The 16,840-nt window shown below is 43.9% G+C and overlaps 1 protein-coding gene across 1 annotated transcript in view; it reads right to left on the reverse strand.

Annotated features, from left to right (window-relative positions):
• EHD4 (EH domain containing 4) overlaps positions 1-16,622 on the reverse strand; it is a 91,090-nt gene extending 74,468 nt beyond the window's left edge. The window contains exons 1-2 of the mRNA XM_088471254.1: positions 16,319-16,622; positions 5,687-5,863 (exon numbers count right to left, since the gene is read on the reverse strand). Of these exons, the coding sequence (XP_088327380.1) occupies positions 5,687-5,863; positions 16,319-16,548 (407 nt within the window). The 5' untranslated portion in view covers positions 16,549-16,622. The remainder of the gene's footprint in view (positions 1-5,686; positions 5,864-16,318) is intronic.
• Between the last annotated feature and the right edge of the window lie 218 nt (positions 16,623-16,840).

Genomic DNA, 16,840 nt, shown 5'->3' on the forward strand with positions numbered 1-16,840 from the left:
AAACTGTAGAAGAGATAGGATCGCTATGGGCTACTCCTCACTGTGTAAAGTATTGTACAAACTCTAGCCTAGGAATGTGCAAATACTTGTTCGCCTTAAAGTCTGATAGTATATCTAGGAATGTAGCACGGTGCACACAGCGACCACCATGAGGAGATAACGTGCTACATTCTACAATTCCAAGAACACTTCACAGCTTCTAGTGACAAAGAAAAGACTTAGCAAATATGTACCCAGATGTAACATCAGCCTTAGACATTGACAAAGCAACTGATGTATACAGTGTTCTCCCCAGGCTGTTTTTTGCGGGTGCACCACCAGGCACTTTGGGAGCCTGCAAGTGGGGACAGTATCTGGGAACTGTATAAAAAGGACCAGATCCAACAGACTTTTTCATAATCAGACGACTGGGCCTCTAATAAGAAGAGGAGAATTAATATATAAAATGTTATTTCAAGTTGAAATCATTATTAGGTCAGGATTTAAATCATTTTATTATTGCTATTATTAAGGCCCCCACCCGGCTACTTCTTGATGTCACCCGGCTGGAAAAATTTTCTGGGGAGAACACTGTGTATATGTATTACTATTTTCCCAATAAAAATTGAATTATTAAATTACAGGTTGAGTCTCCCATATCCAAAATGCTTGCGACCAAGGGTATTTTGGATATCGGAATAGTCCGTATTTTGGAATATTTGTATACAATATTGAAATGTCTTAGGAATAGGGCCCAAATCTAAACACAGAATGCATTTATGTGTTCTATACACCTTATACACACAGCCTGAATGTAATTTTATACAATATTTTCAATAATTTTGTGGTTCAAACAATGGCCCTCATTCAGAGCCGCTCGTTAGCGGCAGTACGCTCGTTCCGAGCGATGTTTGCACATCTGCGCATGCGTACGGTTTTTAGTACGCATGCGCGAACCAGTCAGTGCGGCCAAAAATCGTTTGTACGCTATATAGCGAGTGCCTGCTATTTTGAGTGACAGAATGAGGCGTATGTGGGTGGTAACAGGGGAAGGTGCTTGAAAATGGGGAGTGGAGATCCGAACGCAGGCGTGCTTAAAGGTCAAAACGGGCGTATTATGGGTGTGCATAATTAATACAGCAGCGTCATTGACCACGTCACTGGGTTATTTTATAGCCAGAACTGCTCGCAAATTTGTGGTAGCTAACACCAACCACAAGAATAGCGAGCAGTTCATACGCTGGTCGATGTACTCGATTAATCTAATAAATAGCGGACATGACGTATGGTGCGAGCGGCCAGGGGGCGTTTTTAACAAATAAACGAGCGTATGTTTTGCTCGCTCGTTCAGACTTAGAGGTGTGAACAGACTGCAATTTGCGAACGGATCATTTGAATAGCCACCCCTTGTTTTTGAACGAACGACCGCAAATAGCGAACGGCTCTGAATGAGGGCCAATGTTTGTGTACATACATTAAATTAATTTATGTTTCATATACACATTATACACAAAGCCTATAGGTCATTTTATACTTTATTTTAAAAATGTTGTGTCTTAAACAAAGTTTGTGTACATTGAACCATCATAAAGCAAAGGTTTCACTATCTCAGTCATGCTGAAAATATTCCGTATTTCAGAATACTTGGATATGGGAGACTCAACCTGTAGCATGTTTGACCAGTCATTCGCTAGGTCTCTAGCTATTCTGACCACTATATAGTGTCATCCCCTATGTGTCTCTAAAACCCTATCCCTTAATGTTCTGTACAGCCTCATGCCTCCTTATATCTCCCAGTCTCTCTTCAGCCTCATGCCTCCCCGTCTCTCTCAGCCTCATGCCTCCCCCTGTCTCTCTCAGCCTCATGCCTCCCCCTGTCTCTCTCAGCCTCATGCCTCCCCCTGTCTCTCTCAGCCTCATGCCTCCCCCTGTCTCTCTACACAGCCTCATGTCCCCCCCAATCACTGACCGCTGCAATCTCCAAATGTATATATCCAGAATTTAGGGGTCGACATTATATCCCTGTGGCCCAGTGGTGACTTGCCTTGATCTTGACGGCTCCAGAGGTGTCATCCGGGTCCCGGCGGTCATGTGACTGTCACTTCCGTATCAGGGTTCTGATCCTCCATTGTTCTGGTAAGTATTTCTTCGCCCCCCCCCCCCCCCGCAACCTAACCCTAATGTTGGCATTATGACAATGTCGACATTTCATCTGTCGACATTCTGACAATGTTGACCAGTTACCAATCGACATAATAACTGTCGACATTACTCCCTTTGGACTATTTTGAAAAATGAGGTGTTTCTGCCAGGGTTAGAGCTGCAGTTACCCGTATATGTAACACAGAAGAAGTAAAGACGCACATCCACTAGGCGACTAGGGAAAGACAGTAGGATTTAAACATTGTAATCGTACCGTCGTTCCCCATCCCCTCTAGTGCCTACACTGAACTATTAGTTGTTCAGTGTAGGCACCTTCCCTCATTCCCGAACATGGCCAATCTGTCGTTATCGGCAGATTGACCGACATGTTCGGGCGATAATTGATATTGTAAACGACCAGCGGGAGCGCGCATCGCTGGTCGTTTCATACATTAATCATGCATTATAATGAGCAATTGCACGATTATGATGTCGTAATCATGCAATCGCTCATTAATATAGTCTAGTGGATGCGCGCCTTAACCATGCAACATGGAAAGGGGCCTACTCTACTGTTTCTACTGCAAGAATGCAAAGGATCTATCATTCCATTGTGGGAAAGAAGTCCATTTTAATAGACATTTTCCAATCTATTCGGTTTCTAACAGGCTCAGTAAACATATACCTCAGTAGATCTGTAAGTGCTACAGTTAACAAATTGTTTGTGATAACGTAGTATTGCTTACAGCTTATCTGTGTAACTGTAGCTGTCCTGACAGAAAACAATGGTTTCACAAGATGAAGGGCTCCTAAATACCTTTAGCACTCGATAAAGGGGTTATGACATCCATTCTGTATTCAGCAAACAGCGGTAAGCACAGCATACCACTGTTTGTGACTGCCCTCCAGCTGCTGTGGAACTACACATCCCAGCATGCCATGCCACAGTTTTCCCATTAGGACTTTCTAAAACTGTGGCAAGGCATGTTGGGATGTGCAGTTACACAGCTGCTAGAGGGCCACGTGTTACACTCCTCTAGCTTACACCCTCTATAGATGGCGTTAGCAGTGCGGTCCCCATTGCCAGCACTGGAGACCCAGAAAAAGCTTTTGCGCATCAGCCAAGGAGTCCAGGCTGAGTCCACGCCAGGCCGCAGTACTAGGAGCGTCGTCAGACGCCGGGCGTGCATGCTGGTCAACAGGAGACATCAATGAGCACAGGAAACACCGCTGGACAGGTAGGTTATGGTAAATACCACCAGCATATTCATTAATATCCCTGTGATGCTAAACCGTAAATATGCTGCCAGTATTTTGTACTGCTGTTAATTGGAGCCCACCCTAAGACACATTTGTGTTACTTTAAAAGAAAAGTCTCCACTTCAGCAAAGACATTGAAAAGTCCCGTATGTTGCTACCAATGTTTCTGAATGATCAGAATTATACATCACTGGTAAACTGAGTACAAAACAAACTACTATATCCCAACCACAGACAGCAACACCTGACACCTGCTAGCTACACCAATTACTGCTTTGCATATTAATAGGGGCAAGTACTGGATTTCTAAACAGGGAGTTTCCAAAGCAAAAAAAAATAAAAAATTATAGTATAGTATAGTATAATATATATATATATCTATATATATATCCAATATCCGCAGACAGCTTGCTCCTGGTGCCCTCCACATACATACATATATATATATATATATATATATATATATACACACACACACACACACACACACTCACACACACACTACTAGGTTTTTATATGTGAATGTTTTTATACTTCAATAGTAGTATTTTAAAGTGTTTACCCAGAACGGCCTTTTCTTATTTCTCCAGTAAAAACTATAAAGTTACTTAGGCGCTCTCTCACAGACCTTTTTCTATCTATCTATCTATCTATATATATGCTGTACATTAATGTAATAAAAGCACACATTAATATTACTCTCCTTTACATGACTCCTTGCGACCTGCTTACCAATGAATAGAATACTTTGTAAATGAGAACAACTGTATAAAACACTAATCTCCCCTCACACCCAATATAAAAAAACAAAAATACAATTAATGTTTCAGTTGCTCAGTCAGCGTCTCACGTCACTCTCAGTATACACCTGCAGAAGAGCACAGCTGTCTACACCTATTTTATTAAAGCCACAGATAACTCTAGAGCCAAACCATAAGTACTACACTAGAGCAGAGGTTCCCAAACGCTGACCTCAAGGCTCCCTAACAGTTCAGGTATTAGAGATAGCCATGGTTTTGAGCAAAGGTGGTTAAATCAAATTGCCTGAGGTACCCATTACGTCAAGCTGAACCTTTGGGGAACCTTGAGGACCATGTTTGGGAACCTCTGCACTAGAGCCAAAAATAGGTCAAGTTACAACAATAATGGCGGCCATTTTTTATTACCCGAAATTTTATTAAAAGATAGTCAGATTCCCACACAAATGAGTCTTAGGGGTCAATTCAATTAGACACAACTTACTCATGGCAACGAGTAGGTGAAACTATATGCCGAAACTATATGCCGCACTTACGATACCTCCGGACTCGTACAAAACTCCAATAGTCCAGTGTGAGAACAGGCAGCGAGTTGAGGTGCCGCTGGCGACGTTTCCACGCAGTTAAAACGACAACTCGCCCCCTTTGCGTGTAATTAAATAAGACCCCCTTAGGCTGCTGGCAAGGTAACTAACTGGAAGATTCCTAGAAGTGATTCCCTTCTTCTAACCTGAACTGTCAACATTTCAGGGTGGAGTTCAAATATAGCGAAAAAGCGAACACACACGCAGCGAGCTACAGGACAGCGAGACACCATTTTGTTAAGATGTACTGCCAAGAACATTTCAACTAAGTATCATCGTAAACCTGAGAAAAAAAATTAAACAACATTCTAAATAATTTTTTAGGGAACACATTTTGAATCAGTTTATACCAGCTATTCTGTAATATAATACATTTAGCACTGCCACACGTTATACAATCCTTCACCCAGAATAACAGTTTGGGGAGAATTCTTCTGAGTGTCATGTGAGCTATTAAATGCCAACTTACGTCAAACTTCCTTATTGAGTTAGCAAATTAGTTTCAACAGACTACAATTAAAGGCAACTAAAACAAACCACCCCACCCCCCACTTATCTCACATACTGCATCAAATATGAAAAGACACTTTGTTAATATTACCTTGGGGATAGCAGGAAATTTGCTTAAAATAAGTTACTACATCTTATACAGCACCAAAATTATATATTGTAACTTGTAAGCGAAAACAACTGCATAATAACAGCTCATGATCGGCCAAATAACATAAAATAAAAAAATTAAAGCCTGTGTCCACATCCGGTAGTGCTGGAATAGGTATGGTTATTTGTTTTTAGGAAGAATAAAGTTTATTTTTAAAATAATTTTGTTATGGCCAGAGGCCCACGAATGGAACTCCTGGTAACCAGCAGGGTACATAGTAATATAGTATAGCTCCATAAAAATGGCTTGCATGCTAGGTAGAAAAAGTAAACAAAATAATATTTATTATGCTGGGATCGTACCTGTTCAGAAAGGAGTTTCCAAAACTGTTGAGTTTGCGAAAGGGTTTTTTAGGATCAACAACCAATGCGTTTCCTGGGATGCTGCCTTCTTTTTCTCCGTACATCACGGCGATGAATGAATCCGTGGTGGGTTCTGGCCCTATCCGCATTCCGGGAAAGTCTTCTTCTAGTAAGTATCTGGTAAACAATGAGAATTGTAATTACTGACATACAATGTACACTTCAGTAGGGAGGACTGTATATCTATCTGGCCACTTGCTTTGTTGATGTGCCCTGAATTTCTTAAGTTCTGGTAGGCGATCATCTCTTTCCACAAATGTATTTTTATTGACATCTTTTTATGTGAAAGTGTAAACTTATACTGTATATTAAGTTTGTTTGCGTGATCTATACAGTGTTAAGGTGTGTATCCATTACCCGATTACAGAGCGATTGAACGATAACTACGTCGTTATCGTTCAAGCGCTCGTTAATCGGGCAGCAAAATGTCGGCAACGACCAGCGATGCGTGTTCACGCTGGTCGCTGCCGACATCGCTCATCGCCTGAACATGCTGGTCAACCTGACGATATCGTCAGGTTGACCCTGTTCGTGGATGAGGGAGGGTGCCTACACTGAACGATATATCGTTCAGTGTGGGCACTGTGCAGTGTAGTGAAGGACTGAACTATAACAATATCGTTCAGTGTATTCACTGTCGAGTAGTGGATACCTACCTTTACACTATATTTTGTATACTTTCTCTTTTTTATGGTACTTATGGAAAAAGATGCTCCATGAATGGAAGAAGGAGAATTATAAAGATAAAATGATAAGACTAAAGATGCGTATAGATATAGATAAAGTGCGGCTTGTTTTTCAAGTTAATTTAATTTTGAATGGAAACTACAAAAAGCATATTACATGGTTCCTCCCAAACGTATACTAAAACCTGGGAACTCTTGTCATGTTCCTTTTTGTTTCATACTTATCACCCATTCCCAGAAAGCCTCTTCGGTAGAATAGCTGCTGTCCATCCAGCTTATACAGCAGGCCGGGCCAACCTGTGGCTCTCCAGCTTACATGGAACTACAAGTCCCAGCATGCTTTAGCAACTGATCAATGGAAGGGTATGTTGGGACTTGTAGTTTCACAACAGCTGAAGAGTCCCAGGTTGGCCAGGTCTGCTATATAGGGTATTTTGGGTGTGGCTTACAAACCAGCCTTTATTGCATGTCAGCCTCTATGCTGGAGAGATGAGTGCATTTGATTTTAACAGCATTTCAGTGTTATTTGCAGCATTATAACAGTGTAGAAATTGCAGCAATGACCTAATGGTCCATAACAGTAATAATCAACTGACCACAATAGTAAATGTAACACATTTAAAGTGGTCTGTGTCTTGTGTCCTCCAATTCTGGAATACTACTGATTAATTCATTAACAAGGGCATTACCTTTATTTTATTATTTACTAACAGGAACGGTCATTCAGCAAAAACTATGGTGTTTACCGTAACCTCATTTATTTACTTCTCAGTGGTTAGTGGTTGCTCTTGCCTAGTATGTGGCATACAACAGGGAACTGTAATTACACATAGAGAAGTCATATTATGGGCTACTCAATGGCAGAAGATTCAGTAAAAGGCTTGTGCTACATCTGCATTGTGCGTATATTTCGATTGTGCTTTGAAAGTGCACCATATAAAAGTGTATATAAGTAAACCATCTAGTTTAAATAGATCAGCCCCCATATTGAATGAAGCAGCACAGAACAGGTCTTGTCACAGTCCTAACAATAGCATGACACAGCAAGTCCTCTAGGTACTAGGTTCTCATCTGTTGTTCGTACATAGCTGCCATTAGCCTGGATTTCCAGGGACAGTCCCAGATATTAAAACTATGTCTACTGAATGCTATTATTACCACCTAGACATATTCACTGAGACCTTGAAAACTATAAAGAAAAAAAATATATAACAAAAACCAACCGCACAATAACCAAGTTCAGTATATACCGTTTAAACAGTGTTATAGTGTACTGAAGGTCTACCTAGACCAGTGATGGCCAACAGGCGGGCCAGCGAGTCTCCACCTGCAGCCCCAACACTATGTCCCTGCTCTACTTCAGGTGTCTAATATAGAAATTATTAATACCAGCCCTTACTGCACATACCCAAGACAGCATCCAAACCATATAAGGAAAACACTGATCAATGGATTATTCTGCTGCTATCCGTATTCTGTGCCACTCAACGCTCACCCAAAGACCTGCCAACCTGCTGGCTAAGGAAAACTGACTAGTACAGACAGATGAGCGGTTATTTGACCACAGTAAACCTTCACTAGCAGGGAGTACAGCTGGGACATAGAGGCAACGGTAGTCCGAGGAACTCAGAGTCTGATGCTGGAACTTGGGGTTTCCAGGTTTCTATACAGGACTTGATTTTACTCAAAGGATCACCCCACCAGGGTCCCTTACTAGGTTTTGTTATAAAGACTTTATGTGCTAAACGGAATAGACATTAGTGTCTGCTAACCAAATAGGAAGGAATACACCTACCACTTAAACTAGCTATAAAAAGGGCAAGTCTTCCATGATCTAAAAACAACAGTCAACTAAATATAACCTTTGACAATCAGAAAATCTGAAGCTAAGACATCATTTTTAGGAAGTGCGCAGTCTTAAAACTGCCTATCTTAGCAAGCTCCCTTCCGTTGCCAAACCGTTCAGAATCATGTGAACTGGTGTGGCCTGGGTCTGACCTCCAACACAAAGTTTATCTTCCACCAGCCCGTGACAAATATATATTCCATTAATTTAAACAAGCCCCTTACTTCTGTCAAACAAAAACAATGCTTATTCCTGTCTGGAGGAATTATGGAAGTTCACAAAATGAAAACAAATCTTAGCAAGGGAGGAATGACTAACCAAAGGAAACTCATCCACAATACTTGTTTGTGTAGAACGCTAAGTCAAATTATTAGGTTCAAAAGATGATGGATATGACTAACAATAGTTGAAAAAAAAAAAAAATGTATATTGCTCAAAAAAAAAAAAAGGACTAATTTCATTCAAGATTATGTAGAAGTTTCATTCTGTGAAACGTCACTACCTAACACCTAACAAAAAGCCATTTACAAGTATTTCTTGTGAAAGAGAGAAGTGTGGTAACTGCTTCTACTCCCCATTTGTGGCCAGAATGCAGACCTTATGTTCTGTCTACTGTATTCCAATATCGGATGAATGCAAGTTTGTCCGCGTTAGCATAGTGTACAATTATGCAAAAAAAGAAAAGATATAGTAAAGCAAACATAACTAATCTCATTCTATCCGTCCAAGAAGTGGCAGACTCCTGCCTGCTGAATAGCATATATAGCAGGATTGATTTACTTAAGTTAAATAACTTGGGAAAGTCTGTTGTAACAAATACCCCTTTTCCACCAAAAACCCGGCTCTAACCCAGGACACTGAGCATTGCCTGAGCACGGGTCGGCACCGGGTTATGTCCCTTTCACATCGGCGGCTGGACCCAGGATATTTCCCGGGTCCAGCCGTTCACACCAAACCCGGGTCTTCCGGCGTTACAGTGAATGCTTACAGATAATGTCATCTACTGAAGCCAGCCAGTCCGCTGATTTGAGACATGACCCAGGTCATTCTGACCCAGGACGCGCCATTTACATGGTACGGGTACCCGTGTCCTTCCCGGGTAGCGACCAGGGTTGGATTCCTGGGTCACTCGACCTGAGTTTTTTTCATCACTTTGTTCAATAAAGGCGATGGAAAAAACAAAACAGAAGTAACAAAAATAAATAAAAAAATCATAAGTTTGGATTCATTAAACCACTGAAAGTGCATCATTTTGTCAACACCTGGCAAGCGTAGCCTGGTCAATTTCATTTAAAGGTTATACCCAATGATGGCAATGCATTATTACCCCACTATTACTTGTTACCCCACTACTAAGCCCCATTCCCTCCTCGTTCTGTCTGTCACCTCCAGGGCTGCCAAGAGAAATTCTGGGCCCGGGTACTGCAACATCCTGTGGGACCACATCATGTATGGCTGCACCCATTTGTGAGTGGGTCTAGCATGTGAGATGCACCCACTCACAGGAGCATGGCATAGCACCCAGCACCTGGAACTAAAGTAGTCACTACTGTATTAGGATGGCGGGACAGTCCCATAATAGCTGCATTTCTTGTCAGGCTGTATATAGATGCTAAAATGTAACACAAATTAAAGTGCTTCTACTTTACTTTGTACATCTCTCATGTAAATAACACAAACAATCTATTTTCTATCATAGAGACAGATGAATGAAGGACTTAATTTTTACATAACATCAGTTCGTCTTATACACACACATTCCGCAGCACATATCCTAACCCACTGCTCCATGCTCCTTCTTCACTATCTACCCCATCTGTGTCACCCCTGTCTGTCTGCCCCTCACATTCCACAGCACATATCCTAACCCCCTGCTCCATGCTCCTTCCTCACTATCTACCCCATCTGTGTCACCCCTGTCTGTCTGCCCTTCCCCTTTAGAATGTAAGCTCTCACGAGCAGGGCCCTCATCCTCACGTGCTTCTCCTCCCTCTACTTATAGTATAATTTACTCCTAACTCCCCACAATGGCACCTAACACCTGGTTGCTCATGTCCTGCTGCTTGTGTTTTGCAGCTGAGTTTATAACCTTGTCCTTGTCCTGCATTGTTTTGTATTACTATTAACTGTTTTTCTTGTGTGCTCATTTATGTACTGTGTAAGGCGCTGCGGAACCTTTGTGGCGCCATATAAATAAAGGATAATAATAATAATAATTATACGAGCACTATGCAGTATACTTGTACATTTCAGCAAATTTCAGGCAGTGTGTGAACTAGGTTATCCAGCTGAAAGCAAGAATCTGCAGCATTATCCTAAGGGCTAGTGGTGTATTTGCTTTTCACCACGTTTGTGTGTGCACTAGAAATTTATGGAAAAAAAAAAAACTATATAGAACAAACTGATGATATCTACTGCACTATTCCCATCTGCATGCTGACAGTATAGGGGAGACGTTTCAAGCCTTGGAGAGGGACAAAGGGCCTGATTCAGACCCACTCGCGAGCGGCTGTACGCTCGCAAGTGGGTCGATGGTCTGCACTGAGCATGCGCACGACGGAGGGAGCTCCGTCGTGCGCATGCGCCAGACACGAGCGAAGGACTTTCCTTCGCTCGTTGTGTCCGATCAAAGGGGGCGTGCTGTCAATGTTGATTGACAGCACGCCCCCTTTGGTGGGCGTGCCGGGGGCGTGCCTCCCTGACGGGGGCGTTCCCACGGGAACGCCTCCCGTCAGAAGCCGGCCCACTGACATCACTAGTGATGTCAGTGGGAGTGATTTTGGCTCTGATAGAGCCAAAATCACTCCGGAGCTTGCGGTTGAAAACCTCAACCGCAGGCTCCGGCTCGCAATTTCGATGGTCGCGATGGTCACGACCATCGCGGCCATCAAAATGCACGCTCGTATAGCCTGTGGGTGGTGACCCACAGCTATACGAGCGTCCAGGAGGACGCTCCATGAAAAAGGAGCCCGGCCCTCATGCAGAGCGTGCGCTCTGCTCAGAGCGTACGGCTCTGAATGAGGGCCAAAATACCAAACAATCAGCTCCTGCAATTTTTCTAGCACAGCCTGTAAAATGACTGTTAAAAGAAGATTGGTTGGTACTGTCTCTCTCTCCAAGGCTCTCTCATCTTCTCCAGAGCCTTTCATTGGCCTTTCTCCCAGCAGTATGTCTTAATTAACAGGTTTCTAAAAAATTAAAAAATACAAAATAAAAAAGGTGAAATGCCCCTTGAAGTATTAAAAACAAAACATTACAGATTATAAAAGGGGAGACAAACGTAATTTCTTATTATTCAGGGGCAATGCTAATATTTATTAAACTACATATGCCATATGTCCTTTTTTTTTTACCCTGGTACCCATCAGCTAGTGGGCAACTGTCTACTATTTGCCATTGACTCATGCATCCCCAAGTGATTATCTACATAGTAATATATCAGTTAATGGACCAGTAATTTGCGGTGTGTCAGGTTTGAGTGAATTTCTGTCAGTTTTACTTTGTCAATCAATATAAGTGGTTTGTAACCCACCCAAAATCAACCATTTTTGTCGCACAATTTTTTTTTGCTTTAAAATCGGCGCCGTAAGACGCCAGAGTGCATCAGCCATAATGATTCCTCTGTTTAGCTGGTCAGGATCATATCTAAAAGGCGCACATCCACTTGCCGATATCTATGTGCGATTGAACGATATAGTTATCATTCAATCGCGCATGAATCAGGCACACTGTCGGAAACGACCAGCGATGTGCGCCCCCGCTGGTTGTTTCCGACATCAATCATCACCCAAACATGCTGGACAACCTGACTATAACATCAGGTTGAGCATGTTAGGGGATGATTGATGTGCCTACACTGAACGACTGATCGTCCAGTGTAACGTGAAGGCACAGCAAAGACTGTGAGACGACTGCACGACTATAATGTCGTAATCGTGCATTTCACAGTCGGCAATTGGATGTGCGGCATAAGGATCGCACATGAAGATCGCGTACCATCCTAGACTGGTGTCACACAGGCATTTCAGAACACCACACTTCTCTAGCTGAGATGGCTTTCTATTGTACTGTTACCACTCACATTCCTGTAGTTCAGAGGTTCTCAAACTCAGTCCTCAGGACCCCACACAGGTCACGTTTTCTAGGTCACCCAGCAGGTGCACAGGTGTATTCATTACTCACTGACACATTTTAAAAGATCCACAGGTGGAGCTAATTATTGCACTTGTGATTCTGTGAGGAGAGCTGGAATATATGCACTGTTTGGGGTCCTGAGGACCGAGTTTGAGAACCTGTGCTGTAGTTGAATACAAAGACTATATATATATATTTTAGAATTCAACAGTACACATTTTATTATTTAGTGAAGTAGTGGGTGACAAGTAAAGAAACATGTTTATTTATTTGAAGAAGGTTTTCCAACATTAATTGATCTCTTTCACAGGTTAATTATGCAGATATAGCCTGAACGCCAGTTTTGTAAATACGTATCCTGTTATTCATTCTGTTTTATACCACTTCATCATGTGTAAAATCCCTCTTTTTAAAGAGCGTGTGTTGACAACCTGCGTCCTTGCTTTGACTCCATTGTCATATGCACGTCATAACTTGAAAAGATATACCTGTTATAATGGGCTCGAATTCAATTCGAACGTGAATTAAATAGCGCCGGGAAGGAGCCCCCAGAGTTATTCAATTCTGCGTGTTGTTATAGATTTCTTCTCGCATCCCTCCAGCGGTGCGAGCAGAAATCCGACAAAAGTACAGGTGTTTTGTGCACTCAGCGCCGCGGAAACAGTATTGCGCCAGGCAGTTTAGTCGGAGAATGCCCGTTCTCGCGACTAAACATAAGGCGCGAGGGGTGCAAAAATGGGCATTCTCCGACCTAACAGCGCGCAGATTTGAATAGCTCCGGAAGCTCCTTCCCGGCGCTATTTAATTTGCATTCAATTGAATCAAGCCCAATGAATGAATCTTTTAGAATTTATTTCTACATACACATGTATATGCACATGTGAAAGGTGCACCACATATTTCATCTAGCACTATATTAAGACATTACATGTTAGGGGTGATCTTACAACCATAATATAGTTCATACTAAACTCATGTAATACTACATTACTCAACAAAAATGCTGCCTGGTCCATTCTCTTATGTCTACTGCAAGCCAATCCAATTGGGATAGCCCCATGGATCATCAATGTAAGAATGTTAACAGCAGCATAATAGCAATGGTTAGCAATGGTGCTGGGGTCACAGGTTTGATTCAGACTAAGGGCCTGATTCAGACCCGCTCGCGAGCTCATAGCGCTCACAAATGGGTCGATGTTCGGGCAGTGTGCACGCGCGGCATGCACACTGCGCGTGCACGAGCCCCGGAGCAAGTGAGAAATCACTCGCTCCGGGGCTCCCTACAAAACAGGGCGGCTGTCAATCGACAGCTCGCCCCGTTTTGAAGGCGGGTCAGGGAAGTGGCTGCACAAACGGAGGTGTTCCCGAAGGAACGCCTGCCGTTTGTGGGCGGCCCTACTGACATCACACGTCATATCAGTAGTGAACTTCCTGCTCTATTAGAGCAGGAAGTTCACTGGGGCTTGCGGTGGACGAGACCCTACCACAAGGGTCTCGTCGCAAGCCCGATGGTCGCGATAATCGCAACCATCGCCAGGCCGCCCGCACAAGCTATGGGTGGTCACCCACAGCTATGCGTGCGGTCTGGAGGCGGATTTTTTTTTTTTCAAAATCTGCCCTGATTCAGAGCGAGCGCTCTCAAATAGCGAGCGCCTCTGAATCAGGACCTAAGATCCAATATGTGTGGAGTTTGTATGTTCTCCCTCAGTAAAAAAAAAAAAAAAAAAGAGACAAAAATGGGCTCTAGCAAATGTGTGGACAAGCGAGCAGTTACTGATGTGAATGATTACACATTCTCTGCCTAACCCTAACCTACCCCCAGGGGTGCCTAATGCTAACCTCCCTCCCCCTAGAGGTGCCTAACCCTCGCCCCCCGAGGGTAATGCTAAGGATGCCTCGGACTTACCTCCCTCAGGCTGGCATCCTTCGGCGTTCCGGCATCGGGATTAAGATAGGCGTAGGTAATGCGACACCTATCTTAAGTCCCCCGTTGGGCATCTCCTGTCGGGATATAAACCGGCGATATGTAGTCCACCGGTTTATAAACTGCATCCCATAATAATAATAATAATAATAATAATATATAACTGGTTTGACATGAGGTTTCCCTTGCATTATTTAATGTAAAACAAACCCCAGTGGGTACAAGGCCTAAGGATGTTACATGATGAAGTTGCGCAAGCTGTCTTCATTAATAAATACTGTATGACTTTCTATTAGACCGAGTAGAGTGATAGAGCTCTCTCAGCAAAGAGGACACAGTTTATTTCTCAGTTCAGAAAGGTGGTAAACTACAACACACTAAGCATATTTTAAGTTTATTAAAGATTTAAAAAAAAAACACAAACAACATTGGCTCTATAGAAAATCTTATTGATAAAGCCGGTGACACTATGGTGGCCGTGCTTGTTAAGCACAGAGAATATAAAACATGGTACATCTTGCTGAAGGTTCTCGAGGATACTGTACTATAGGTAATAATGAAGGTATTAGTCTATGGTAGCAATGCTTCCTGGCTGATGAGGGTGGTCCTCCAGGACAGTATAGATCCCTTAGCTTACGGAAGTGGTAAACATGACATGACACTACAGGAGTAAAACCTGGCACTGAGTAATAGGGATGCCACCTGGATAGCAAAATTGGTACTTGATATAAAGGTTACTAAAAGGGCAGAACATACCAAAGCTGAGGTCGGTATAATTACCAGAAAAGGCCTTAGCGCAGGACATAACAGAACTCGGGTACGACAAAGATGGTAGATGAGGACATAATGGACCCTATCTGATGTAGGTGGTAGACCCGGACCTTATAAACTCTGCCTGATGAAGGTGGTAGACCACGACATGACTGGTCCAACCTGTTGAAGGTGGTAGACAACGACATGACAGGCCCTACGTAATGAGGTGGTAGACCACAACATGACTGGCCCTACCTGATGAGGTGGTAGATCATAACATGACGGACCCTACCTGATGAAGGTAGTAGACCATGACATGACGGGCCCTACCTAATGAAGGTAGTAGACCATGACATGACGGGCCCTATCTGATGAAGGTGGCAGACCATGACATGACAGGCCCTATCTGATGAAGGTGGTAGACCACAACATGACGGGCCCTACCTGATGAAGGTGGTAGACCACAACATGACGGGCCCTGCCTGATGAAGGTGGTAGACCACAACATGACGGGCCCTACCTGATGAAGGTGGTAGACCACAACATGACGGGCCCTACCTGATGAAGGTGGTAGACCACAACATGACGGGCCCTACCTGATGAAGGTGGTAGACCACAACATGACGGGCCCTGCCTGATGAAGGTGGTAGACCACAACATGACGGGCCCTGCCTGATGAAGGTGGTAGACCACAACATGATGGGCCCTGCCTGATGAAGGTGGTAGACCACAACATGATGGGCCCTGCCTGATGAAGGTGGTAGACCACAACATGACGGGCCCTTCCTGATGAAGGTGGTAGACCACAACATGATGGGCCCTACCTGATGAAGGTGGTAGACCACAACATGATGGGCCCTACCTGATGAAGGTGGTAGACCATGACGGACCCAACCTGATGAAGGTGGTAGACCATGACATGACGAGCCCAATCTAATGAAGGTAGTAGACCATGACATGACGGGCCCTACCTAATGAAGGTAGTAGACCATGACATGACGGGCCCTATCTGATGAAGGTAGTAGACCATGACATGACGGGCCCTATCTGATGAAGGTGGCAGACCATGACATGACGGGCCCTATCTGATGAAGGTGGTAGACAATTACATGACTGGCCCCACCTGATGGTGGTAGACCATGCCATGACGAGCCCTACCTGATGAAGGTGGTAGACCATGATATGACCCTACCTGATGAAGGTGGTACACCAGACATTATGGAGCCTACCTGATGAAGGTGGTCTTGCCAGTGCTGTACTGTCCCACCAAGAGAACCATAGGCACGTTCTTGAAGTCCGCGTCCTCCAGGGCCGGGGAGTGGAACTCATGGAAGCGGTAGTGTTCCTCCAGAGGCAGCAGCTTCCCGGAGTACAGGCTCTGCAGACCGCCGGTCACTGTCTGCAGAACATCCTGCGGCGCACGGCCGGAGCCGCTCTCCTTCCCCAGCCAGCTGAACATGTCGGGGACTGTGATACAGGTGTCAGTGTCAGCGTGTGCTGCTGCCTGGCGGAGAGCTGCTGCCACTTCCTTGTTATTCCGCGATGCGGGACCTGCCCATACCATTGCCGGGACACGTCACCCGAGCCCCGCTCCGTCACCGCCCACACACCGCCGCCACCAATCCCAGGCATCCATGATGTCACCTTAGGGTGACCATGGAAACGTCATGTGCAGGTGGCTCATCACCAGTCACTCACCACCGCCCTAGTTACTACTAGAAATCCAGGACAGTCCTAGACCTTCAGTATCT

This window comes from Taudactylus pleione, unplaced genomic scaffold (genome assembly GCF_031769625.1).
Source record: "Taudactylus pleione unplaced genomic scaffold, aTauple2 ptg000113l, whole genome shotgun sequence".
NCBI classification, from domain to species: Eukaryota; Metazoa; Chordata; class Amphibia; order Anura; family Myobatrachidae; genus Taudactylus; species Taudactylus pleione.